Genomic DNA, 20,812 nt, shown 5'->3' on the forward strand with positions numbered 1-20,812 from the left:
TTACCACTAATTAATGTTAGTTTGATTGTATAGTATGTTTATATATTAATTTAATTAACATGCATTTTTAATGTTTTGTAACATTTTCGTTATGAAGGCACTTGGAATTGTTGGCAACACTGAATTCAATAGACATAGACATAAGTATATAATGTTTTAAATTAGTAAATAACACTTCGATAAAATTATTAAAATGCATAAAACAGCGGCTAACTGCAGAAAACCATTAATTGCAATGAAATCATTTAAAGCGCTAGAAATTTAAACAGTAATATCTAACAACTTAAAAATCAATCTAAAGATCATTGTAGTCTTAAAACTACATGACTATAAATTTTAGGAAACGGGCAAGTGTTAGGTTTACCAGCCGGCATGAGTATTGAGCACAGATGGGCAATAGTCGGGTCAAGTTACACATAAGTACACTGCTGGACAAATTACCGTAGCCGAATGACGATTGAGAGTCCAATGGGCGACTGGCATCGCCAGACGGACCAATCGCGTGCCCCGGCACCCCGGCTTCTTCATCCCTCCAGAAAGACCTAACAATGCTCTATTGCGCAGGTCAAGGTTGTGCTCACAACTCATGTCGGTCACTGTACTCTGTGTTTTTCGGTACACCTGACAATGTAAGCAAAATTTAATTAATTTAATAAGAGAAATAATTAATAAATTCAGACGCATCTATAATATTAGTAAGGATTCTTTAAATATGAGTATTAAACACATATTTAAAAAAAGAATACTATTAAGTATATAAGATTAATTTTAGTCTGCCAAGTAACTTTACTTTTACTTTCTAGTATAGAGAAATATGTCTAGTATTGCAATATGTAAAAAACATCAAAACATATTGGTCAACGTTTAGTGATTTTATTCAATTGATATTTTTGCAGTGAGCCGTTACTGCTAAATGTTCCGTTTCAAGGAATTGATGGTTACATCGAAATAGTTAATAATTGCTTTATACAATTTTACAATTTATGCTGTTATGTAATTGTTAAATAATACTCGGATAAAAAGAAAAAAAAATATTAACTGAGATTAAGTAATCCAAATAATAATATCATACTTCGTCTTGCATTTAAAATTAACTAAAATTACTGCAAACTAATATTATTGAAGAGAGTAAAAAAAAAATGTTAGTGATAATCGTAAATAAAATTTAATTGGCACAAGGGTGAAAATAAATTTCCTGGATAACCAATCGGAGGTAAAAAGCAGAAGGTCAGGTCAGCTTACATTCGCATAGGCGTCAGACATGTAACCTTACAATAAAAATCTCTATCATCTATAAAATCAAGTCGCTTCACGACGTCTGTTCGCTTAGATATTCTAAAATATTAAACGTATTTTAATGCGTTTTCATCAATAAACAGATTGATTTAAGAGGAGAGTTTATATGTACAATACATATAATAGCAGATAATTTGAAATTTCCTGGCCGAAATTAAATATATTTTTCTTTTTATTTTGGTTTTTCAATATACGTACAAGTTGTATATAGAACACAAACACAATACATAGAAATGTAACTTGTCAGATTTATATTTCTATTTTCATAATCTTGCTATATTTTATTATCAGTTATTTGATCCCTTGTCTGCCTCTACTTTACATTAATAAAATTAAGATCAATGTACCTTATACATGTTAAAAATATGTTTGTTTTTTTACAGTGACATGTTCGAAATTTAAATTTTAACTTTGCTAATCTGTACAAAGTGATAGAAAAAAATATATCAAAATATTAGTTCGAGTTAACAGCTGAAGTATCGGGCATATCTCGAATTCGTTTTACTTTTGTAAAAATTAATTTAATTAAACAATATAAAACAACCGTTAATCGGTATTATAGCTTAGGGGTAGTTGCAAATACAATGTTCAGATCATTCTTATAAATATATAGGTTTATAAATTATGTAAATGAACACGAGTTGTGGGCGGTAAATCATTTTTCTAAATTTGCATTTTTAAATACCTTTTTAATTTATAGGTGTATTAAATATTTTCAATTAAAGGTAATGGCATCAAACCATACATCCAAAATTAATACTCTATGTACAAAGCACAACATTTGTTTCACCTTAAAATATTTTAAGTGTATTTAAAATACAATAACGCCACAAAAATATCTTACGCTGTTTTAAAATTTCGCCTTTAAGACGAATTCGAAGAAATTATAAAGTAATTCTTCCAAATTATAATAGTCAATATTTTTATAATAATTGCTGGTGCAAGAAAGTATTTAGATTAGTATTATCTCAACTGGACAAGTTTAATGACATTTAATTTTAAGTAAAAAAAAAATATAGCATTTTTTTAATTACCATTTTTTTTTACTAATACCAAATAATATACATTTTTTTCTTCTTACATAAAAATGTCTTTTCTCTTGGCCAGTAAAAGTATTGATTAAAAAAATGCTTCTCATGAAGTGGGGGATAGATAAATACCAAATGTTATTCATTGTATAAAATCACTATATTTTGAGATTACGAATCGTATAATGTATGTATGTAAACTTTTTAAGTCGCGTAAATCGAAAAATTTGTCTAATTTTTTTATAATGTTATGTGTAACATTTTAGTAATAATAAAATTTAGGATGAAGAACACAAGCCTTTTCTTTTATTTTATATCTGGTAAAGATAAATTGCTACACAATTGACCCTTTAGTTTTCTACTTCCAAGTTTTCTACTTAACATTACCCTTACCAAATGTATTTTTTTTGCAACCAGCGTTTTGGAAAAGAAAATACCCAAATCGGACAAGAATCGTCGAGAAAACTTATTAAATTTTGTCAAATTTTAATTACTAAAATAACAACTTCATTTCATACCAATCGCAACAATTAAAATAATTCTTTTGAATTGAATACTGTATAAAGGTTCCTAGGTTCCTAGGTTCAAACCTCAAGTCGGGCCAAAAATAAAAGTTGGTATAGCCGGATTCTGGAAGTTGGAAATTTGTACACTCCGGTGCTTCGGAAAGCACGTAAACCCTTTGGCAGGACCAAAGAAATTTGTACACTTCCGTGCCTTGGAAAGGATGTAAACCTTTTGGTTCTGTCGGTTTTGTCGGAATTTCCCTCCCATCAGATTATGAGAGTGCATCTGTTTTGCGCACACACTTTTGTATCAAAATACTGTGACCGAAATCGATTAAGACTACATAATCATATATAATAACAAACTTAAGTATAACCATTTAAAACTACTGAAACGAGGCGTATGAATTTTTGAAACTAGATTCCTTTTGACTGGTGTAAGACGTATTCGCTGACTGGCTGACTTTTATTAGTTCAATATATAGAAAGGGTATTTTTTAAATCAGAGTCACGAAAATTGGTTATTGGCTATAGTTATTAGTTTTGATTAATAACATAATAGGATTTTCTAAGGTTTAAAGCAATGATAACATAGATGACAATTATTTTAATTAGGTTACTAACGACAGGCGAGCCTAAAATATCAATTATCACATATTAGAACTAGTATTAAGAAAATGGATACCTACGCTAGCAAATCACAATTTCGAAAGTTATATTATCGGTCTATTTTGTCATTAATAAAAAAATGTATCTTATTTTGTCAACTAGCAACAATACGATTTACAGTTATTGTATTGCAACACTACATTCTACTTTTCAAGTTTTGACAGTCTTCAGATTTTGGATTATCGTGCTATCGGCGAATTTGTTACGGTCCAAAAATAATGATCTTGTGTTATACTTTTTTTATTAGATGGTGTTGAAATGTTAAATAGAACATAATATATTTAAGTGTTACATCGGTGGACGTGTTATATCATTGAGTGAATTATCGCTGAGAGTGTTTTGTAGAAATGCGATAGAAGCCATACATACATCATGGCCTACTGATAATTCGTCACAGAACGGTACTTAGAGAATGGCGATAATCTCATTAACATTACAAGTTTAGTCTGTGAAATATATTAAAAAGAATAAAATAAGTACTACATTTCTTTAGAAAGTAGTAAATACGAAAACATATTTATATTATCTAAACTTAGAAGTTATATCAAATCATGTTTTAAACGTTTTCGTAATATAGTAATTTATTTTGAAAAAAATATAAATGTTTATATTCGATATCTTTTGAAATAAATTATCAAATATAATGGATCCTTCACCAGAAATGCATACAGATATACAAATCAAAGAAGAACCGGTAGAATTACATGAAATGGATATTGAAGTGAATTTAAAAATAGAAAATGATATTACCAAGGAGGATGAAAGTGTTCAACCAGATAATTTTGTCGCTATTAAACAAGAATTACCAAACAAATTGTCTGTCAAATTAGAGCCTGTAGATGATGATGATAATGCTTATGGAAACCAAGAAATAGTTCCGGAACAAATGATTATGAAACTTGATCCTTCATATTATGACGGTGAACTTTATAATAATTATGGTAATTAAAAAATAAAATATCTCTGATTTTAAAATATATAACTCCTTTTTATATGTGTATGTAATTGAACTCCTAAACAATTGAACCGATTTCAAAGACTGTTGTGTTTATTTGAGGGAGAGAGGACCTGCATGGTCAATACATCATACCTAGTCAATAGAGTTGCCATTCTGAACTTAATACCTTTTTTTTTGTTCAAATGATGTCAACCAGCTATATCTTTTATTATTTATATTAAAATATAACAAAATAATGATTCACTCTCTTATTCCAGTAAGTCAGTTCCAATATTCTTTTATTACTAAAGTTATATTCAAATATTCCATTTAAAGTATGTAAATGTTATTTGTTGTTAATTTTTGACCATGTTTTACTTGTATAATCAGACACACATTTTAATGTAATAATATTCTCAGATGTGTTTCTAATGATAAAATTGTTTTTTTTAGCATAATTTTGTCACAGAAAATATTTACGTTAAATCTGTAGCTTAATTCTGCATAATTGTAATGATTCTGAAGCTTTTTTAAAAATGGGATGTTACTATAAGAAACTAGTGTCTGCCTGCAGTGTTGGGGCCTTCCGTCACCAAAGCCGTCACATGAAATAGTTTAAATATGTTACTAACCAGTTCATGTCCCTGGCTTCTCTTGTGTGGAAGGGTACCTAGCACCTGCAACTTAACCTAGGTTACAGGTTCTAGGTACCCATAGTAATTTTCTGTTCCCCTGATAACATCTATGCAAAATATCATAATAATCAGTTGAGTAGTTATATGTGAAAGTGTTACAGATAAACAAACTTTCCCATTTATTAATAAATGAAATGAAATCCTGAATAATACCATAAATGTGAAAGTGAGTTTGTTTGTTTCGCTTTCATATCTTAACTGCTCAACCGATCATAATAAACATTACCATTCAATTTGTCAGGGGTATAGAAGAGTTGTAGGGTACCCTCCTCCCCTCACATGGAAACTTATCTACTAAGTATTATATAAAAATAATTATATTTTAACTATGTCAAATATTACAAAACTGTTTTTTATTTAAGATGGAAAAATATTAACTAACTCCAGAGTAAGACAAGACAAGGATGAAATGGACGATGACTATTTGCCTGCAAAGAGTAAGAAAAAGGTAAACTATTTAAAAATATATATATAGTTTGAAGACCAAAAAAATTTAACAATGTTAAGTTGTTTTGTTGTTTAAAGTATTAGTTGAAATAGTATTTTTTAAAGAGCGGTTTATCAGTCACCCCAACGAACTCGCTCGCCAATTCAACATGGACCAATATGTGAGAAAACGAATAATATATTTTTTATTATATATTATATAGATATTATATTTATATAATATCCTAAAGCTAAAAAACCGCCAGTAGCTCTGAGCAACAGATGAGTGATGCCGCTAATGGGAAGACAGTCGACATGACAGCATCACAGAACAGATTTGCTCATAGCTTTAGAGATGATTGCACGTACACGCTAAAAATTAGCTTAGTATTAGAGCATTCATTTGATGACTCAAACAAGCCTTACGATTGTCGCGTCTGAGGTGTAACATCTCGCCATGATATAAGTATAATATAAGCGACATTATGTCCTCTTGGAAAATGGGTTCCTTACATCTGACAGCTACTCGAGTACCGCGCGCGTTCATTGGTCAAATTAAATAGCGCGCGCTTCCCCGGCTTCGTGTTACATACTTGCGTCCCTTTTTAATAGTTCTTACAGATTATAGTGAAGCGAGAGAAAGGGTGTTACGTATTTTATCTTTTTTGTTATATAGATTGCAAGTCTATAAGTTTAATTCTAGTTTCCTTCAATATATATGGTATGATATGAAATCTTTGTATTAATTTATGTTTATTGGAACGCAGAATAAATATCACTTTATCCAAGTTGTTTTGTATATAATCATTGGTGTAAAATTGTCTTGACGGTCAGGTGGCTAGCTTATAATGCTACATATTCTGAGGTTCTGGGTTCAAATCTCAAGTTGGGTAGGGGATATACTCAGTAATAGATAGGCTTGTGTCTGGAAGTTTGTAAACTCCGTGCCCCGGTAAGTACGTCGTCGTCGGAAGACTTGCTTCCTGAGCTGTTTCTGGTCGTGTCGGATTTGCCGTCCCATTATGTTTAATGAAGATAAAATTAATGATGAAATGAAAATAATTATAAAAATATGATAGGAATCTATACCTGATTATGTTAAAACGGGCATAGAGTTTTGTACTATTACGTTTCACAAATAAATATTTATTAATTTTGCTTGGTGGACTTTGTGCAAGCCACCCACTCATCAGATATTCTACCACCAAACAGCAGTACTCAGTATTGTTGTGTTCCGGTTTGAAGGGTGAGAGAGCCAAGCACAAGGGACATAACATCTTAGTTCCCAATGTTGGTGGCGCATTGGTGATGTAGGGAATGATTAATATTTCTTACAGCGCCATTGTCTATGGGCGGTGGTGACCAGTTACCATCAGGTGGCCCATTAGCTCGTCCGCCTACCGATATAATAAAAAAAATAATATTAATGTCTAAAAAATCAATACTTTATTATAATATTAAATAGGTACCCAATTGAAATTTAAGTTAGGTCCATTTTAAAAACTTCGTATATCGTTAAATGTCTCGTTAGTGTGGTAGTTAGCCTATGGTCGGGCATCTTGGGGCCTATAAAACCGTTATTGGGTTATTCTCTCAAGAAATACTCGACCGCAGGCCGAAGTTAGAAAGTTGGCAGCGTCACACTCCCGTGCCTCGGAAAGTACTCAAAGCTACTACTACTCAGATCTCTTTCCGGTCGGGTTGACATCGGACTATAACAGTTAGGGAATAGAGTATAATTTTGTTTGTGCTCAAACTTGTGCCCTGTCTCTCTGCTCAGGTGATACAGTGCTTGATTAGTCTTCGAGAATAACCGCCGTGAGCGATATTTAAAGAGCTCTACTAAGTATTGTTGTGCTCTGGTCTGAAGGGTGATTCAGTGTAAGGGTACAAGGGACCTATGGTCTAAGTTCCCAAGATATGGTAGCGCGTTGGCGTTGAAAGAATGGTTAATATTTCTTATAACGCCAATGTGCAGGTGCTACTGATCATCAAATGACGAATTTGATGTCAGTCTTAGAAATATAAAAAATATATAGAATTTGACTTTTATTGTTTACTATTAAGAGTTTTTGTTTTATTTTAAACCGTACACAATAATTATAAAATCGCTTAGTTTTTGACGTAGCTAAGGGCATTAGTAGTGTTCCTGTTTGGCCTGAGCATGTCCTGGTACTGGTAACGAGGTCCCCCTCCTCACTTCGTGTCCTCATAGGTTCAGCTACAAAGTCATTTAGGCCTTGAGGTAGTGTTGGAATTAGAAATCCATTCGTTATCGTGTCTGGAGGTTAGAGTCTTTCATGCCTACACCAGGGCAGTCGATGGGTGATTGTAGGAGCTTGAGGTTGAATACGTGCAGTGTAAAAACATATAAGGCGACAGGCAGCTGTTGCTAGGGGAATGTATCTTTTAGTTTCGCTAATTGTTGCCTATAGTATATTTACAATGCCAAACAAATGCTTTGGTAAGCCCGTCTGGATTATGTTCCTAGTAATGTTGTGTTTTTGTTTGAAGAGGCGTAAGCCAGTGTACAGGCAAAGGGGACATAACTTAGTTTACTAGGATTGCGGCACATTTGCGATATATGGGATGGTTAATATTTCTTGCAATTTCTCTATGAGCGTTGGTGATCACTTTCCATCAGGGACCACGATTACCAGTCTGCCTACTTAAAACAATAAAAAACGCTCCTCGTGTTTAAAGCGTTATATACTGCTTTGGATAAATATGTCCCAGTAACAAACGTCAATTTTTTTTTCAGAAGAAGGAGTCAAATGTTAAACCTCTGTTCAAGGGCAAACAACGAAGTAAGTTTTAAATTTGTCAAAACAATTTACTCATTTTAGTATCGATCCTCCTAGTGAAATTATCGGTGTGTCAGACATTAGAATCTGTATACAGCGAGGTCCCAAAAAGATTTAACATCGAAGAAGATTAGGGCATTTTATTTTATATTATTTTTTAGTAATAAAAAGTTTTAAAGTTTATGTTTTGTAACGAATGCTCTTCCCATTCATCCTCCCTCGGGATCGTTTACGGTTAACATACAATATTTTTATGAATATATAATTTGGCCACGAAGACACGGAATAGCGCTTAAACAAAACCTATTGTTAATTATTTAATAAATTAACTATTTAAACCTTTACATTCCGCGTGGTCAATTCCAAAGTACTGCTAGGTACTTTATGCTAGTATCCCGGGATCATACAATTTGCTTGAGCGTCGTATGGTTGGACAGAAAAGTAAAGATTTAACATCACATTGATTTGTATTATTTCAGACGACGAACAGACATACTCAGACGACATAACGAAACACATAGAAATAGTGACGATAGATGAAGCCGAGCGGGTCGTGGAACATCATGACTTGTTCAATAGTCGCAAACACATGAACTACACATGTGAGCCGTGCGCGTTGGGATTCGTCATCGAGGACGCTTACCACATGCATATGAAAATACATTCGCCGGTAAGTTTTACCAGTACGGTAGTCGTAGTGGAAACTGTCAGGAGTTTTAACTGACTGATAGCATTCGTTTGTTTTATTTATTTCTTAGAGCCGAGACGGCCCAGTGGTTAGAATGGGTGCATCTTAACCGATGATTTCGCGTTCAAACCCAGGCAGGCACCACTGAACTTTCATGTGCTTAATTTGTGTTTATAACTCATCTCCTGCTCGGCGGTGAAGGAAAACATCGTGAGGAAACCTGCATGTGTTTAATTTCAACGAAATTCTGCCACATGTGTATTCTACCAACCCGCATTGGAGCAGCGTGGTGGAATATGCTCCAAAAACCTTCTCCTCAAAGGGAGAGGAGGCCTTTAGCCCAGCAGGGGGAAATTTACAGGCTGCTAATACTAAAAAAAAATATTTCTGTAGGAAAACCCAGAAAGCATATTCTTATTAACTTTATACATAGTAATGTATAAAGTTAATAAGATTTGACTGTGCCGCCTTACGTAAACGCACGAAATTGCAAACGTAGTGTTACGTATTATTAATTGAAGAGGCTTAAACGATTAAGATTTTTAATACGTTAATAATTGAAAGAAAGATTAACCAAAATAAGATAAAAATTTTTACATAATTAATATTAATAATGTCTGTCGTTTTGTGTTTATTGGTCGTCTCGTATTATCTACGTTCTACAATATTAAATTGGTTCGTCTTAGAAATTTTATATGTTATTATCTTTTGATTTAATGTCTCATAAGTCAATATCGATCAATACATTATATAAGACTTCTATCGAATCTATTTCGATGAAATAGTTCGGTCTAACCGGCATGAAGGTGGTCGCAAGTCTAATAGGCCGCCGTCGGCACTCACAGGAGAACGGCAGCCACGCGTGCGACATCTGCGGCGCGCGCGTGAAGAGCGCGGACGTGCTGTACCGCCACCGCCTGCGCCACTACCGGCGGTACCGCTGCCGCGTGTGCGCGCTGCGCCTGCGCGACAAGGACACGGTGGCGGCGCACGTCATGCGCGAGCACGTCGGCGCCGCCTTCGTGTGCGCGCACTGCGGCCGCGGGTTCAAGTACGGGCTCCTCCTTAGTTTCTTTGCTCGGCGAATCCAGGCGGAAGGTACCAGGGCCCTTGGCCGAGTTATGTGGTCGTGGTCTCCGCTGAGCCGGATCGGCCTTTTCCCCTCGGCCTCTGACATGTCCCTTGCAATCTGAGGCTTACTGAACGTGATGCCGGAATCGCATCTTCGCTTCGCGATACGAGCATACCGAATATATTCATACGGATCTATAATAACGATCTGTCTTGCCTCTGGAAGTATTGGTTGGTAGTTGGTTTCTCTGTAAAACTTCTCATAAGCATCTGCAAGCAATTTGTATTTCTTACAAAATAAAGTATATTTCTATTGTACTAATTAAAGGTCTACGTTGGTTCAAGTGATAACCTGCTATTCTAATGGTGTGGGTTGGGTCCCGCAGACGGCCGCAGTACCTGAAGCGGCACGTGGAACAGATGCACACGAGGCCGCTGCACCTCGAGTGCCCCGTGTGTCAGCGCGTGTTCTACGAGCGGGGCTGGTACCGGTGTCATGTCAGGTGAGTTGGACCCTATATATTTTTCAATAAAATTAAGATATTATCAAATACTATAAAAATTTAATATCAGTTGAATCCGTTACAAGGTAATATTGTAATTAGTCAAATAATAATAATATGTAGTTAGATTTGTATAATGTCTTATCTTATCTTTTCACGTTTCTATCATAGCGTTAGATAAATTATTTACAGAAATAAAGAAGAATTCGAGCTCAAGAGTTAGGCCCTGTAGAACTCCGAACAATGTATATATTTCGGCACTCTAAATTGAGTGTACTGTAAATTCGATTGCTGAGTTATTAAATAAGGCAATTCATTATCTTCTTCACTGCGATATACGGAATTATTTATTACCGGCTCTCATTGTATGGGCATGTTATGCGGAGGAATGAGGACCATGTTGTGAGGAAGGTCTCGAGCTTGGATGTGGATGGATATAGAGGTAGGGGACGACCAAAGAAACGATTGATGGATTGTGTGAAAGACGATATGGTTGGATCTTTTTACTTCTACGTTACTTGTGAGATGACGTCTGTCAGAGTAGTATGGAAGAAGAAGACATGCTGCGCCGACCAGAAGTAAAATTGGGATGAGGGCAGGAGGATGATGATGATATATTCAATTGTGTTCAATAGGAATCCCACTATTAAATACAAACAGATTAACGCCTTTATCAATTTATGTTATGGTCTAAAATTTTAGAATATGAAATGAACATATATTTAATTGCAAATTACTTTAAAATCGCAAAGTAAGAACAGAATTATGAAGTAGATTAAAAGGAAACTGTATTTTCGTGTTTTTTTAAGTTTTTTAAGAGTTGTCTTCCGTTCGGTACATAAAATTAACTTGTGTATTATACCAAACTATAATCGACGCGTTCTAACGGCCTAATAACATGACTGTCTAATAACTAATGACATCGTTAAAAATCTCATCGATTTATTCAAGATTTATAAATCAGCCGTCCTGTTATATATCTAACATGCTACGTTCCTTGTGCTTGCAATTTAACTATATCACCATCCATATAACAATACAGTAATATTTTGTGTTGTTGTGTAGAGTTAGAATATATTGTAATCGGACGTTACCTGGATGGCAAAACCCACCACCGGTAAGTACCGGTAAATTTTAGTAGAAAACAAAGGATTAAATTCCAGGACTCACAACGAAGAAGTACGCAAGAATATAGATAGAAAGGCTATATGTTCGCATTGCGGGCGTGAATTTAGGAATAAAGCCTACCTCATACGACACTTGCAGACACACGAGGACCGCCAGCCAGTCGTTTGTAAGCACTGTTCTAGAACGTTCAAGAACATCGAAGTGCTCAGGGTACATTACAGGCAGCATCATTCGAAGAATCCTCTGTGAGTACACACACAGAAAATGTATCTGTTTTATGGCTGTCTATAAATATCTCACTTTTCAGCGAAAAAGGGGGGGAGGCTGTCTCATTTCGAAAAATGGGGCTTTATAATTAATAGATTTTCTTACGATGTTTTGATAAATGTCACAGGTTCCGGTTCATAGGTCATATTATGCATGTTTGTCATTTGGAAAATTGGCTTTAATAAAATTAAATTAGTGTTAAATTGAATCTATCATTTATATTGTGCTGTTTTACTGAGACCTCTCTTCTGACTGTACAGGATCATAAGTGTGTATCCAAATATAAAATGGTTTAAAGTGATATCTGTAATGAAAATGTATGAAAGCTGAAATAGTGAAATTCAAATATACAATTTGTAGGAACGAAGATGGTACCTTCAACGAGAACTTCACCGGTCGTACGTACGCTTCGCAGGGGCGTGTAAGAGGGTAAGTTAAGCGGTACTTTTGTTTGGTCTCGATAAACATATGTTTTGAAGACCGGCGTAGTTGATTTCAATGGTGTAAAGATAAATAAAAAAAATTGACCTTGAATTTATGTTAAATTGGATAATTTAAATAAAATCTATTGTCTTAATTGTGGATTAGTGGAATAAGAGTATTTTGAATGTCATTAAAGTCGTTTTTGGAAGTTTGGATGCAAAATTGAAAAGGATACGACTACTAAGGTACCATTCCCTAGTTGTTTAATGTTGTCATCATAAATGAAGATCTGCGTTCCGATTCTACCAAAAATTGTTAGTTTATTGCAATCGATTCCATACGCAACGATCCAGTTGCGATTCGGTCGAAGTTGCATCGGATTGTTATCGGGATAGTATCGTAACCGATATGTACAAGTAGAATTCTCAGTTTAAGCTGAGCTTAACTTTAGTGAGGAATAGTCGAAGTTGGATCGATAGATTTGGGAACTTATCATAATCGTCGTAAGTTAGAACTGGCCCCTGATCGTAGTGCAGAATATAGCAGAGAAGTTGTCCCACGACATGGAATCTATACATGATCTGTTCTGCCGCACCCGCAGCGCGGGCGCCAACACGACGTGCGCGCAGTGCGGGCGCGTGCTGACGACGCGCGCCATGCTCGCGCGCCACACGCAGCGCATGCACACCGAGCGCGTGCGCAAGTACGTACGGCGGGACACGTGTTACTTGTAGTTGATGTCGATGTAATATGTGTTTACACTTCTAATTGCTGATACTAAAAGTGAATAAAATACATTATTGACAAACCGTACCGACAGAAATATATTGGTCAAATTTACTTTTGTCTATTGCCCCAGGGTCTCCACCCTTTTGTGGCTCGGGGGCCTCCAGACCTTTAGATCCGGTCCTGTATCAGTATTTCGATATTAAAATATGCTTTATCTTTCTTAAGCTTTCACCAGTTCGGAATGTGATTCCGAGAACCGTCAATATCAATCGGTAGTCATTATTATATCAACATGTAAAGAAATAAGAGCGGCATAACGCTGCGTAAACTGTAACATGACTGATGTCTCGTTGCAAAAAATACTAGTCATAATAAACCAGCCGAAAGTTCTCATCACTAGTTCTAATACAACATTTAATACGTTCCTACGTATGATTTAAAATACTCTATTGTAACATTAAAATCGAATTGCTAAACAAAATCAGCGCTCGGGCCGCAGATTCCAGTGCGACTACTGCAAGAAGTGGTACTTCACGAAGGCCGAGGTGCGCTCGCACATCGAGTGGACGCACCTGCAGCAGCGGCGCCACGCGTGCGCGTGCGGCCGCGTGTTCCGCACGCCGGCGCGGCTGCGCGCGCACGCGTGCGCCGTGCACCTGCGCATCGCGCCGCCGCGCGACAAGACCTGCCCCGTCTGCGGGAAGATGTTCGCGGTCAGTTCGCCGATGCACTCATTACGCTCACCATCGTCATCGTTCAGTCGTTCGACGCCCTCCGGGGTCGCGTAGTGTGTACACCGGTTTTCATGGGTACGCCACTCCGAGGCCCCGAGTCGATGTAGAGAAAGTTCATTAGTTTTCTATGTTGTCTTGGGTCTGGGTGTATGTGGTCCCGTCGTTACCTCTGATTTTCCATAACACAAGTGCTTTAGCTACTCACATTGGGATCAGAGTGATGTATGTGATGTTGTCCAATATTAGTTTATTTATTTATTTTATCATCATTTGAATATTTGTCTTTGTATGTACACATATTTTTAAAATTAATTGTTTGTCTCAACTCGGTCGTAATTTTAACATATGAGAGGAGCTATCGAAAGCTTCACGAGAAACGCTGATGATCCCATCAATTTTAGTGAACCATATTCAATTTTAACTTGTTTTTTCTTTATTTCAGAATCAACAAGTCCTCACTCGTCACATCAAAGGTCACTCGGGTGAGACTTACCCGTGCAATGAATGCGGGCAGAAGTTCAAAACTCAGTCGTACGTAAAAATACACTACAAACTGAAACACCTGAAGATGTCACGCGCAGAGATCAAAGCTCAGAGTAAGAGGACGCTCATCACGGTGGAGAACAGTATGGACGAAAGAATGGTATCGAAAATAAAAGTCTACGATCCCATCACGAGTGGCGACGACCCGCTCTATATAAACGCTCAGGAGAGAGAGACCGGCGTGAAAACAGAAAATCAAGATATATCTGTTCCGCTGTTTGAAACGTTCGTCGATATCCAGCGAGAGTGTTGAACAGTTGAGGTTTTGGACTTAGCGTGTAATTGAAGATTTTTCGTATAGTATATACAGGGGCGGAGCCAGGTGGATCGTAACGCAATCTTTAGAAATTTCTATAGCCTGTTTCAATGAAGTAAGGAGTTATTTAAACATACAGGCGACAGACAATATATTAATATTATATAATAAATTCGAAAGTAACTCTGTCTCTTTAACGGCGAAACCACTGAACAAGGAAGGCTTTAACCAAATCGACCAAACCCCTAAAACGCAAGCGCCAATTACACATCCAATGATATCGCGGCAATTCAAGGTCAGAATTGTTTATACGTCGTTGATCCTCCTACAGTTAGAATAGGCTATAGAACGTTCTAGAAGTCCCTTCTCAGAATATGGCTGCGTTCAGGTTATTAAGTATTGATACAAACTAAAATATTATATTTATTCTTAACACTTAGTCCGATTTAATCTTTGTGTATAAGCGAATTACCGCTACTAACCCATCACGAGATCTCCGAAACTATGAGTTCGATTGACTTGAAAAGGCTTTTAAAGAAGAACTTCAAGAGGGGGTAGACGGGGGAAGCTGTAACTGAAGTGTGTGAATTGAACCCGCACGAAGTCGGGACGGACAGCTAGTATTAAATATATGAAACGAATACGTTTAATATTATTTATAGTAATAGTCACTGCCGATGCAAAAAGTTCAAAAAGAAATTTTTAAAGTGATACAGTATATATATATATATATACCTTACACATATATATATAGAAAACGGAAAATATATATTAAATGTAAGTATCTATTCAAGATTTGTAGGTAAATGTTTACATGTATATATTTTTTTTTTAATTTCACAATTACCTTTAATTTATCGATATTATTTATTTTTAGTTTACTTAAAAGAATTAACCGGAAATATTGTAATTATGTTGAAGTTATAGATTACTGTAAATATTATTTAATTTATTCTTATGAATTAATGTCATGATATCTAGGATTTAGTATCAATTAAATTAGTACAGAGACCGACAATCTTGAACACTACGGCATTGGAGGGGGGGGGGGGGTTACTCCGGGTATATTGTGTAAAGTCTGGCATTAATTATATATAAATAAATAAAACTGAATCGACCAATTGTTCTAATCTAACCGCCAAAGTTTTCAACTGAGTAACGCCTTGCAAGATACTCTATTAATAAATGACTTTTTTTGTAACTAAATCAATAATCACACTTATACCAAAAGTTCAACCTCAAGGGAGATCAGGCAACGCAGGACACATAGTGCACAACTGTGTGTGTGCAAACACAGTCTATCCTCTCTCTCTATTCCGTCACTCCTTTAAACTGATGAGTTAGTAAATCCAACTTTTTTGTTATTATTTATAATATTAGTAGCAATTTCTGTCTGATTGGTGTATTCTCCAAAATAAGTTTTTAATTCATAATATTGATGACCACTTGAGTTTTTTTTTAAAGTAATTTCACAAAAGCAATTTTACAAATAAGTTACATCATTAGTGTTTAATGTACTTAAGGGTATGAGCTCCTGATAGTCTCTCCTACCTTGAGATCTAACCTTTAGGAGAATTCTAGGTAATAGATAATTTAAGTAACGATCTCCGGACAATATGTTCGATTGGTTCTGTCCTTAGTATTGATTTTTAGGTGTTAAAATTATATGCAGAGAAAAATAATATTATACATATGTATAAAATCTTAAATTACATTTTAACAACAATTTAATCAAAATACGTTGGCAATTTAAACAAAACTATCAAAGTAAGCGGTAAACTGTTGAGCGAATCCGGTGCGGTCGGTCGATTCAAATATTTGAAATAATTTATTTATGACTAAGAAACATTCAAAGACCGGAAACAGGTTTCTGCTGTAGCGTCAATTGCTATATACGTATGTGAATCAATACAAATGTCATTGGTTTTTTTTTTTTATAAATTGGCAATGACAATACAGTACACAACCTTTTCTCCTCTATAAACCGATTTTTTTTTTTTTTTTGTAGCTTACCTTAGTAACGTTATAAAAAAATAATTTGTAAACAACATTATTAATTAGTAAGCGTTCATGTTAGCGTTTGTAGCAATCGATGGAAGTTGAAGGTTCAAATTAAATTTCATATTTTCCTGAAATATTAAACAATGATTATGTATTTTTGATTGTGCGGAACACTAGTTTAATAAAATCTCCTCTAAAAATTTTTTTTGGATAATTATGCTCATACCCAATGTCTATGAATTAATATTTTTGAGATTATTTCAGGACGTTTTCCCAATGCAAGAAATATGTAGATACTAACCGAAGGTCAAATTCAAATCCGGGCAAATTCAACAGAGTAATGTACTTAATGTGTGTTCATAATTCAGCTCTTGCGTGTCGGTGCATGAAAAAATTGTACGTTATTGTATAATTGATGAATTCAAAGATCGACACTAAAGCAGCGTGGTGTAATAGGTTCAAATCTCTTTGGGACAAGTGGTCTTAGTCAAGCTGAAGAAAATTAGTATTATGCTTCGAAGCACATCACTAATCAAGTTATCTCGTTTCATACCTTTATTATTTAACAAATAAATTGCAACGTTATCTTATAAAAGGAGCGCGTTCAAAAAGCGGCAAAGTTACAATGTTTGTGTTTCTTGTCTTCCGAATAATTCAATATCCACATTGCATAGGTAAGATGAGACTGTGATCTCATTAAATAAGGAATCTATTATATATCTCAAGCAATGAGATGGTTTAACCTAATCTAACCTATTTTGAGTTTTATTATAAAACAAATTTTAGTAATGAATAAGTTCGAGCAAAAATAAAAAATGGCGGATAGCAATCGCTGTTTCATAAATATAATTGGACGCAGTTTTCAATTCAAAGAAAGGTATTGGTTAATTTTATTTATTATATTTTATTTATTTTAGTTGATCGTTTGCAAGATTTATTTGTCGTCAGTATTTCAGATTAGTTAAAGGAAGTAAATATTGTTTTTATTATGTAATAATTATGACATGTTTATCACATTTTAGTCCTAAAATATTTTTGTTTTTTTTTTTTTATTAGAAAGTTGTTTAATTTATTGCATATGTGAGTATCAACTGTACAAATAATTTGCTGCAAAAATAAACTAAATTGAGAAATATTTGAAATGTTTGTTTTAATTGTTTTGGAAACCTTCAAATCCCCTGGATTACGGTAAAATTTAACTCCTAGACTGTCTACTGTCCAAATTATGACCGCGTGTTGTTGGCAAGCGTAATCGACCTACAATTCGATTGTCTGGTCGATAAATTAATCCAAAAATAAGTTAAATATAGTGTATTTATTTATTATTGATTTTACTTTAAATTACAAGCGGTTAGAGTCGCGTCCCTTTTCGGGTCAACAGAACTATACCCATAGAATTGATTGCTGAAAAGATTATTTTCAGTATCATATTCAGTGTAACCTATTAAATATCTCCTGGTTTTGATCCAGACCAGCTGACTATGCGTTTGTCACACCAAACGTATTCACCTCTGACCGAATCAGCAGCGTCCAAAGCTAAAAACAACGGCGCCTGTGCACCCTCGTCTATAGACAATCGACCTTTATGAGATGTCATATCGGTGTCCACGTAGCCGGGATGTACAGCATTCACTTTGATATCTGAAAATATTAAATTTTATATATTTTTTTACGTTTCCCTTCATCACAAACGTAATGAGATCCAGTCACGACAAGCGCGATTTACGAGGTGCATGTAGTGGCGATTATGACGATCTAAAACAAGATTTTTAAAAAACTTTGTTGAACCTCGGCGAAGGTCATAAGCGAGACGCCCTAAACGCCCGGCTTATTTGTGTCCCTTGTACCCTAAATTTAGCAGTAACCTGCTGTTTCATCTGCATTAAATCATGATTACACGTGCATGTTTCATAAACAGTATAATTGTAAACACTTGCACTTTATACATTTTTCGTGTTCGTGTGTATATATCGGCATAACAAGGATCCCATTGAAAGTGGGGGCTCCCTGCGTCCTTATGGTAAGGTCGATACTGCCTCGCAGGTTGTCGTTTATAGTTTAGTTTAGTTTAGTAGTGTGAAGCCTATACGGCTATGCCTTCCTCAATAAACAATCGGTTTCAAATCAGATTACCGAAGTACCTAGTTCCCGAATAGGAATGTTTAAATGTACAAGCCTTCAACCTCTATAGTAATAGTAATTATTAAGTAATTAATACGCACCTTTATCATTTAGAAGCCTCTGTTGTATCTTAGTCAATGCTGTCAATCCAACCTTGGATACAACATATGATGAATTTCCCCATTCAGCTGCCTGAGTGCCTTGTTTAGCTGCCTCTACATACTGACGCATTAGGTCTGAGAGCTCTGGTATAGTCAAATTAGGGTCTTGGAATCGTTGTCTCAATTTTTCACTAGGAATTAAACTTAGATGACCACAAAAACTGGAGATATTCACAACTCTAGCTCCAATGCGAAGTAATGGAAACAATATTTCGCAAGAAGAAAGAACTGAGAAGTAATTGACTCTCAAGGTTTCTTCGGCCTGCACCGCTACTGGGTCTGGAGCGTCGTTATTAAAAGCAATCGCTGCGTTATTAACCAAAATATCTATGTTACCATACTTTTCCTTTATGTAATCACGGAAAACTGTAACACTTTTAGGATCTGTGATGTCAAGTTGATGATAATTTGGGTTAAGTCCTTCTTTCTGAAGAGCAGCGACGGCGTCTGCGCCGCGATTCTCGTCTCGCGATGTCAGATAAACATGGCCCTCGAAACGTTTGCAGAGACCTCGAACTATCGCAAAACCGATTCCTTTGTTCGCTCCGGTAACGACAGCTATTTTTGAACTCATTTTTGATATTATATTAAAAACTTATACGAAACAGTTTCTTCCTTTATATCTATACTATGAGTACTATGACAATAAATTTAATGATAACCAAATGATAAGATATAATATCTAATTCTAGTAAGTAATCTTTCCTCGTCGTACTACTACAGAACACTATTATTAGCATTGGCTTGTGTAGTATACATACCCCCCCCCCCCACTTCAAATGGGAAATCGTGCAATTGCTTTTTTCAGCAAGATCAAAAAGAATAACAAAAAGTGCCATACCTTTCTTCATCAAGAAATGATATGTCATATCTTTTTTGGCTGATAAAATATTAGCCTTTACCCTTTAATCTAGAAAAAATGTATGTTCAGGTGCTAAATGATTTTGTTAAGCAGTTGCACAATACAGAGCCCTTTATGTGAAAATTACAAATAGCCGGTCATCTTATCGTCAGAATGACTGTCCATTTTTTTTTTTTTTCAGTATAAAATTCATAAACCTCAAATATTTAAACAAAGGTAATAAATACTGGCGTATTAGTACATTGTACTCTTCGCCATATTGTACGGTCATTGTGCACGCTAACTTACCGAAACGGTGTTGAACAAAAATAAAAGACCATTTGATTTATTAACATAATTCTATTAAAATAAACAGTTTAACAACAGGCTTTTATATACAGTCCACCATATATCTACACACTCGTACTACATATTTCTATTAATATTTTAATGCTTTTTCGAGGACGTCAATCTCTTCATGTGATCACTCTAGGGATGTGTAGTGTTCGTTGAAACTATTTATATATATACTATATAAACCTCAAAGACCTTCCAACGCATACTAATTATCCTTCAATGTGTACATACGGACATACAGCTATTGTATGTTCAGACATATGTATAATATGTATATAACTGAATTGAAAATAGAATGGTATTTGTTATACCGAGTAAGTTTAAATATTAATAAAAAACAAAATATGTATCATAAAAGGTACACATTAAAATGAGAAAAAAAATTTACATAGGATAACTGATTTCTTGGAAGAAATCTCTAAAAAAACTCATTCCAACTATGATCGTAGTAAAGTATATGCGAAAATGAAACTATTTTAGTGTTATTTAATTAAAATCGAAGACTTTAAAATGTCCCTAGAGCGTCCCACCATAAATGCTGTTCTGGTGCAAAGCAATAGCCGTTTATTATTAATATAAAATATGTAAAAAATAATACAAACAATTCCAGAATTAACATAAATATCAA

The 20,812-nt window shown here is 34.9% G+C and overlaps 2 protein-coding genes across 2 annotated transcripts; one reads left to right on the forward strand and one right to left on the reverse strand.

Annotated features, from left to right (window-relative positions):
• The first annotated feature begins 3,659 nt into the window (after positions 1–3,659).
• LOC113398871 (zinc finger protein 567-like) lies at positions 3,660–14,716 on the forward strand. The gene is made up of 11 exons (XM_026637806.2): positions 3,660–4,440; positions 5,494–5,579; positions 8,319–8,364; positions 8,841–9,031; positions 9,895–10,100; positions 10,507–10,623; positions 11,787–11,996; positions 12,379–12,447; positions 13,043–13,144; positions 13,670–13,883; positions 14,347–14,716. Exons 1-11 carry the CDS (start codon positions 4,143–4,145, stop codon positions 14,698–14,700), a joined length of 1,893 nt encoding a protein of 630 aa, XP_026493591.2. The 5' UTR covers positions 3,660–4,142; the 3' UTR covers positions 14,701–14,716.
• Positions 14,717–18,123: 3,407 nt separating this feature from the next.
• Positions 18,124–19,618, reverse strand: LOC113398861 (carbonyl reductase [NADPH] 3-like). The gene is made up of 2 exons (XM_026637783.2): positions 18,927–19,618; positions 18,124–18,345 (listed from the first exon to the last, which is right to left on the reverse strand). Exons 1-2 carry the CDS (start codon positions 19,558–19,560, stop codon positions 18,149–18,151), a joined length of 831 nt encoding a protein of 276 aa, XP_026493568.1. The 5' UTR covers positions 19,561–19,618; the 3' UTR covers positions 18,124–18,148.
• Between the last annotated feature and the right edge of the window lie 1,194 nt (positions 19,619–20,812).

Source organism: Vanessa tameamea, chromosome 26 (genome assembly GCF_037043105.1).
Source record: "Vanessa tameamea isolate UH-Manoa-2023 chromosome 26, ilVanTame1 primary haplotype, whole genome shotgun sequence".
NCBI classification, from domain to species: Eukaryota; Metazoa; Arthropoda; class Insecta; order Lepidoptera; family Nymphalidae; genus Vanessa; species Vanessa tameamea.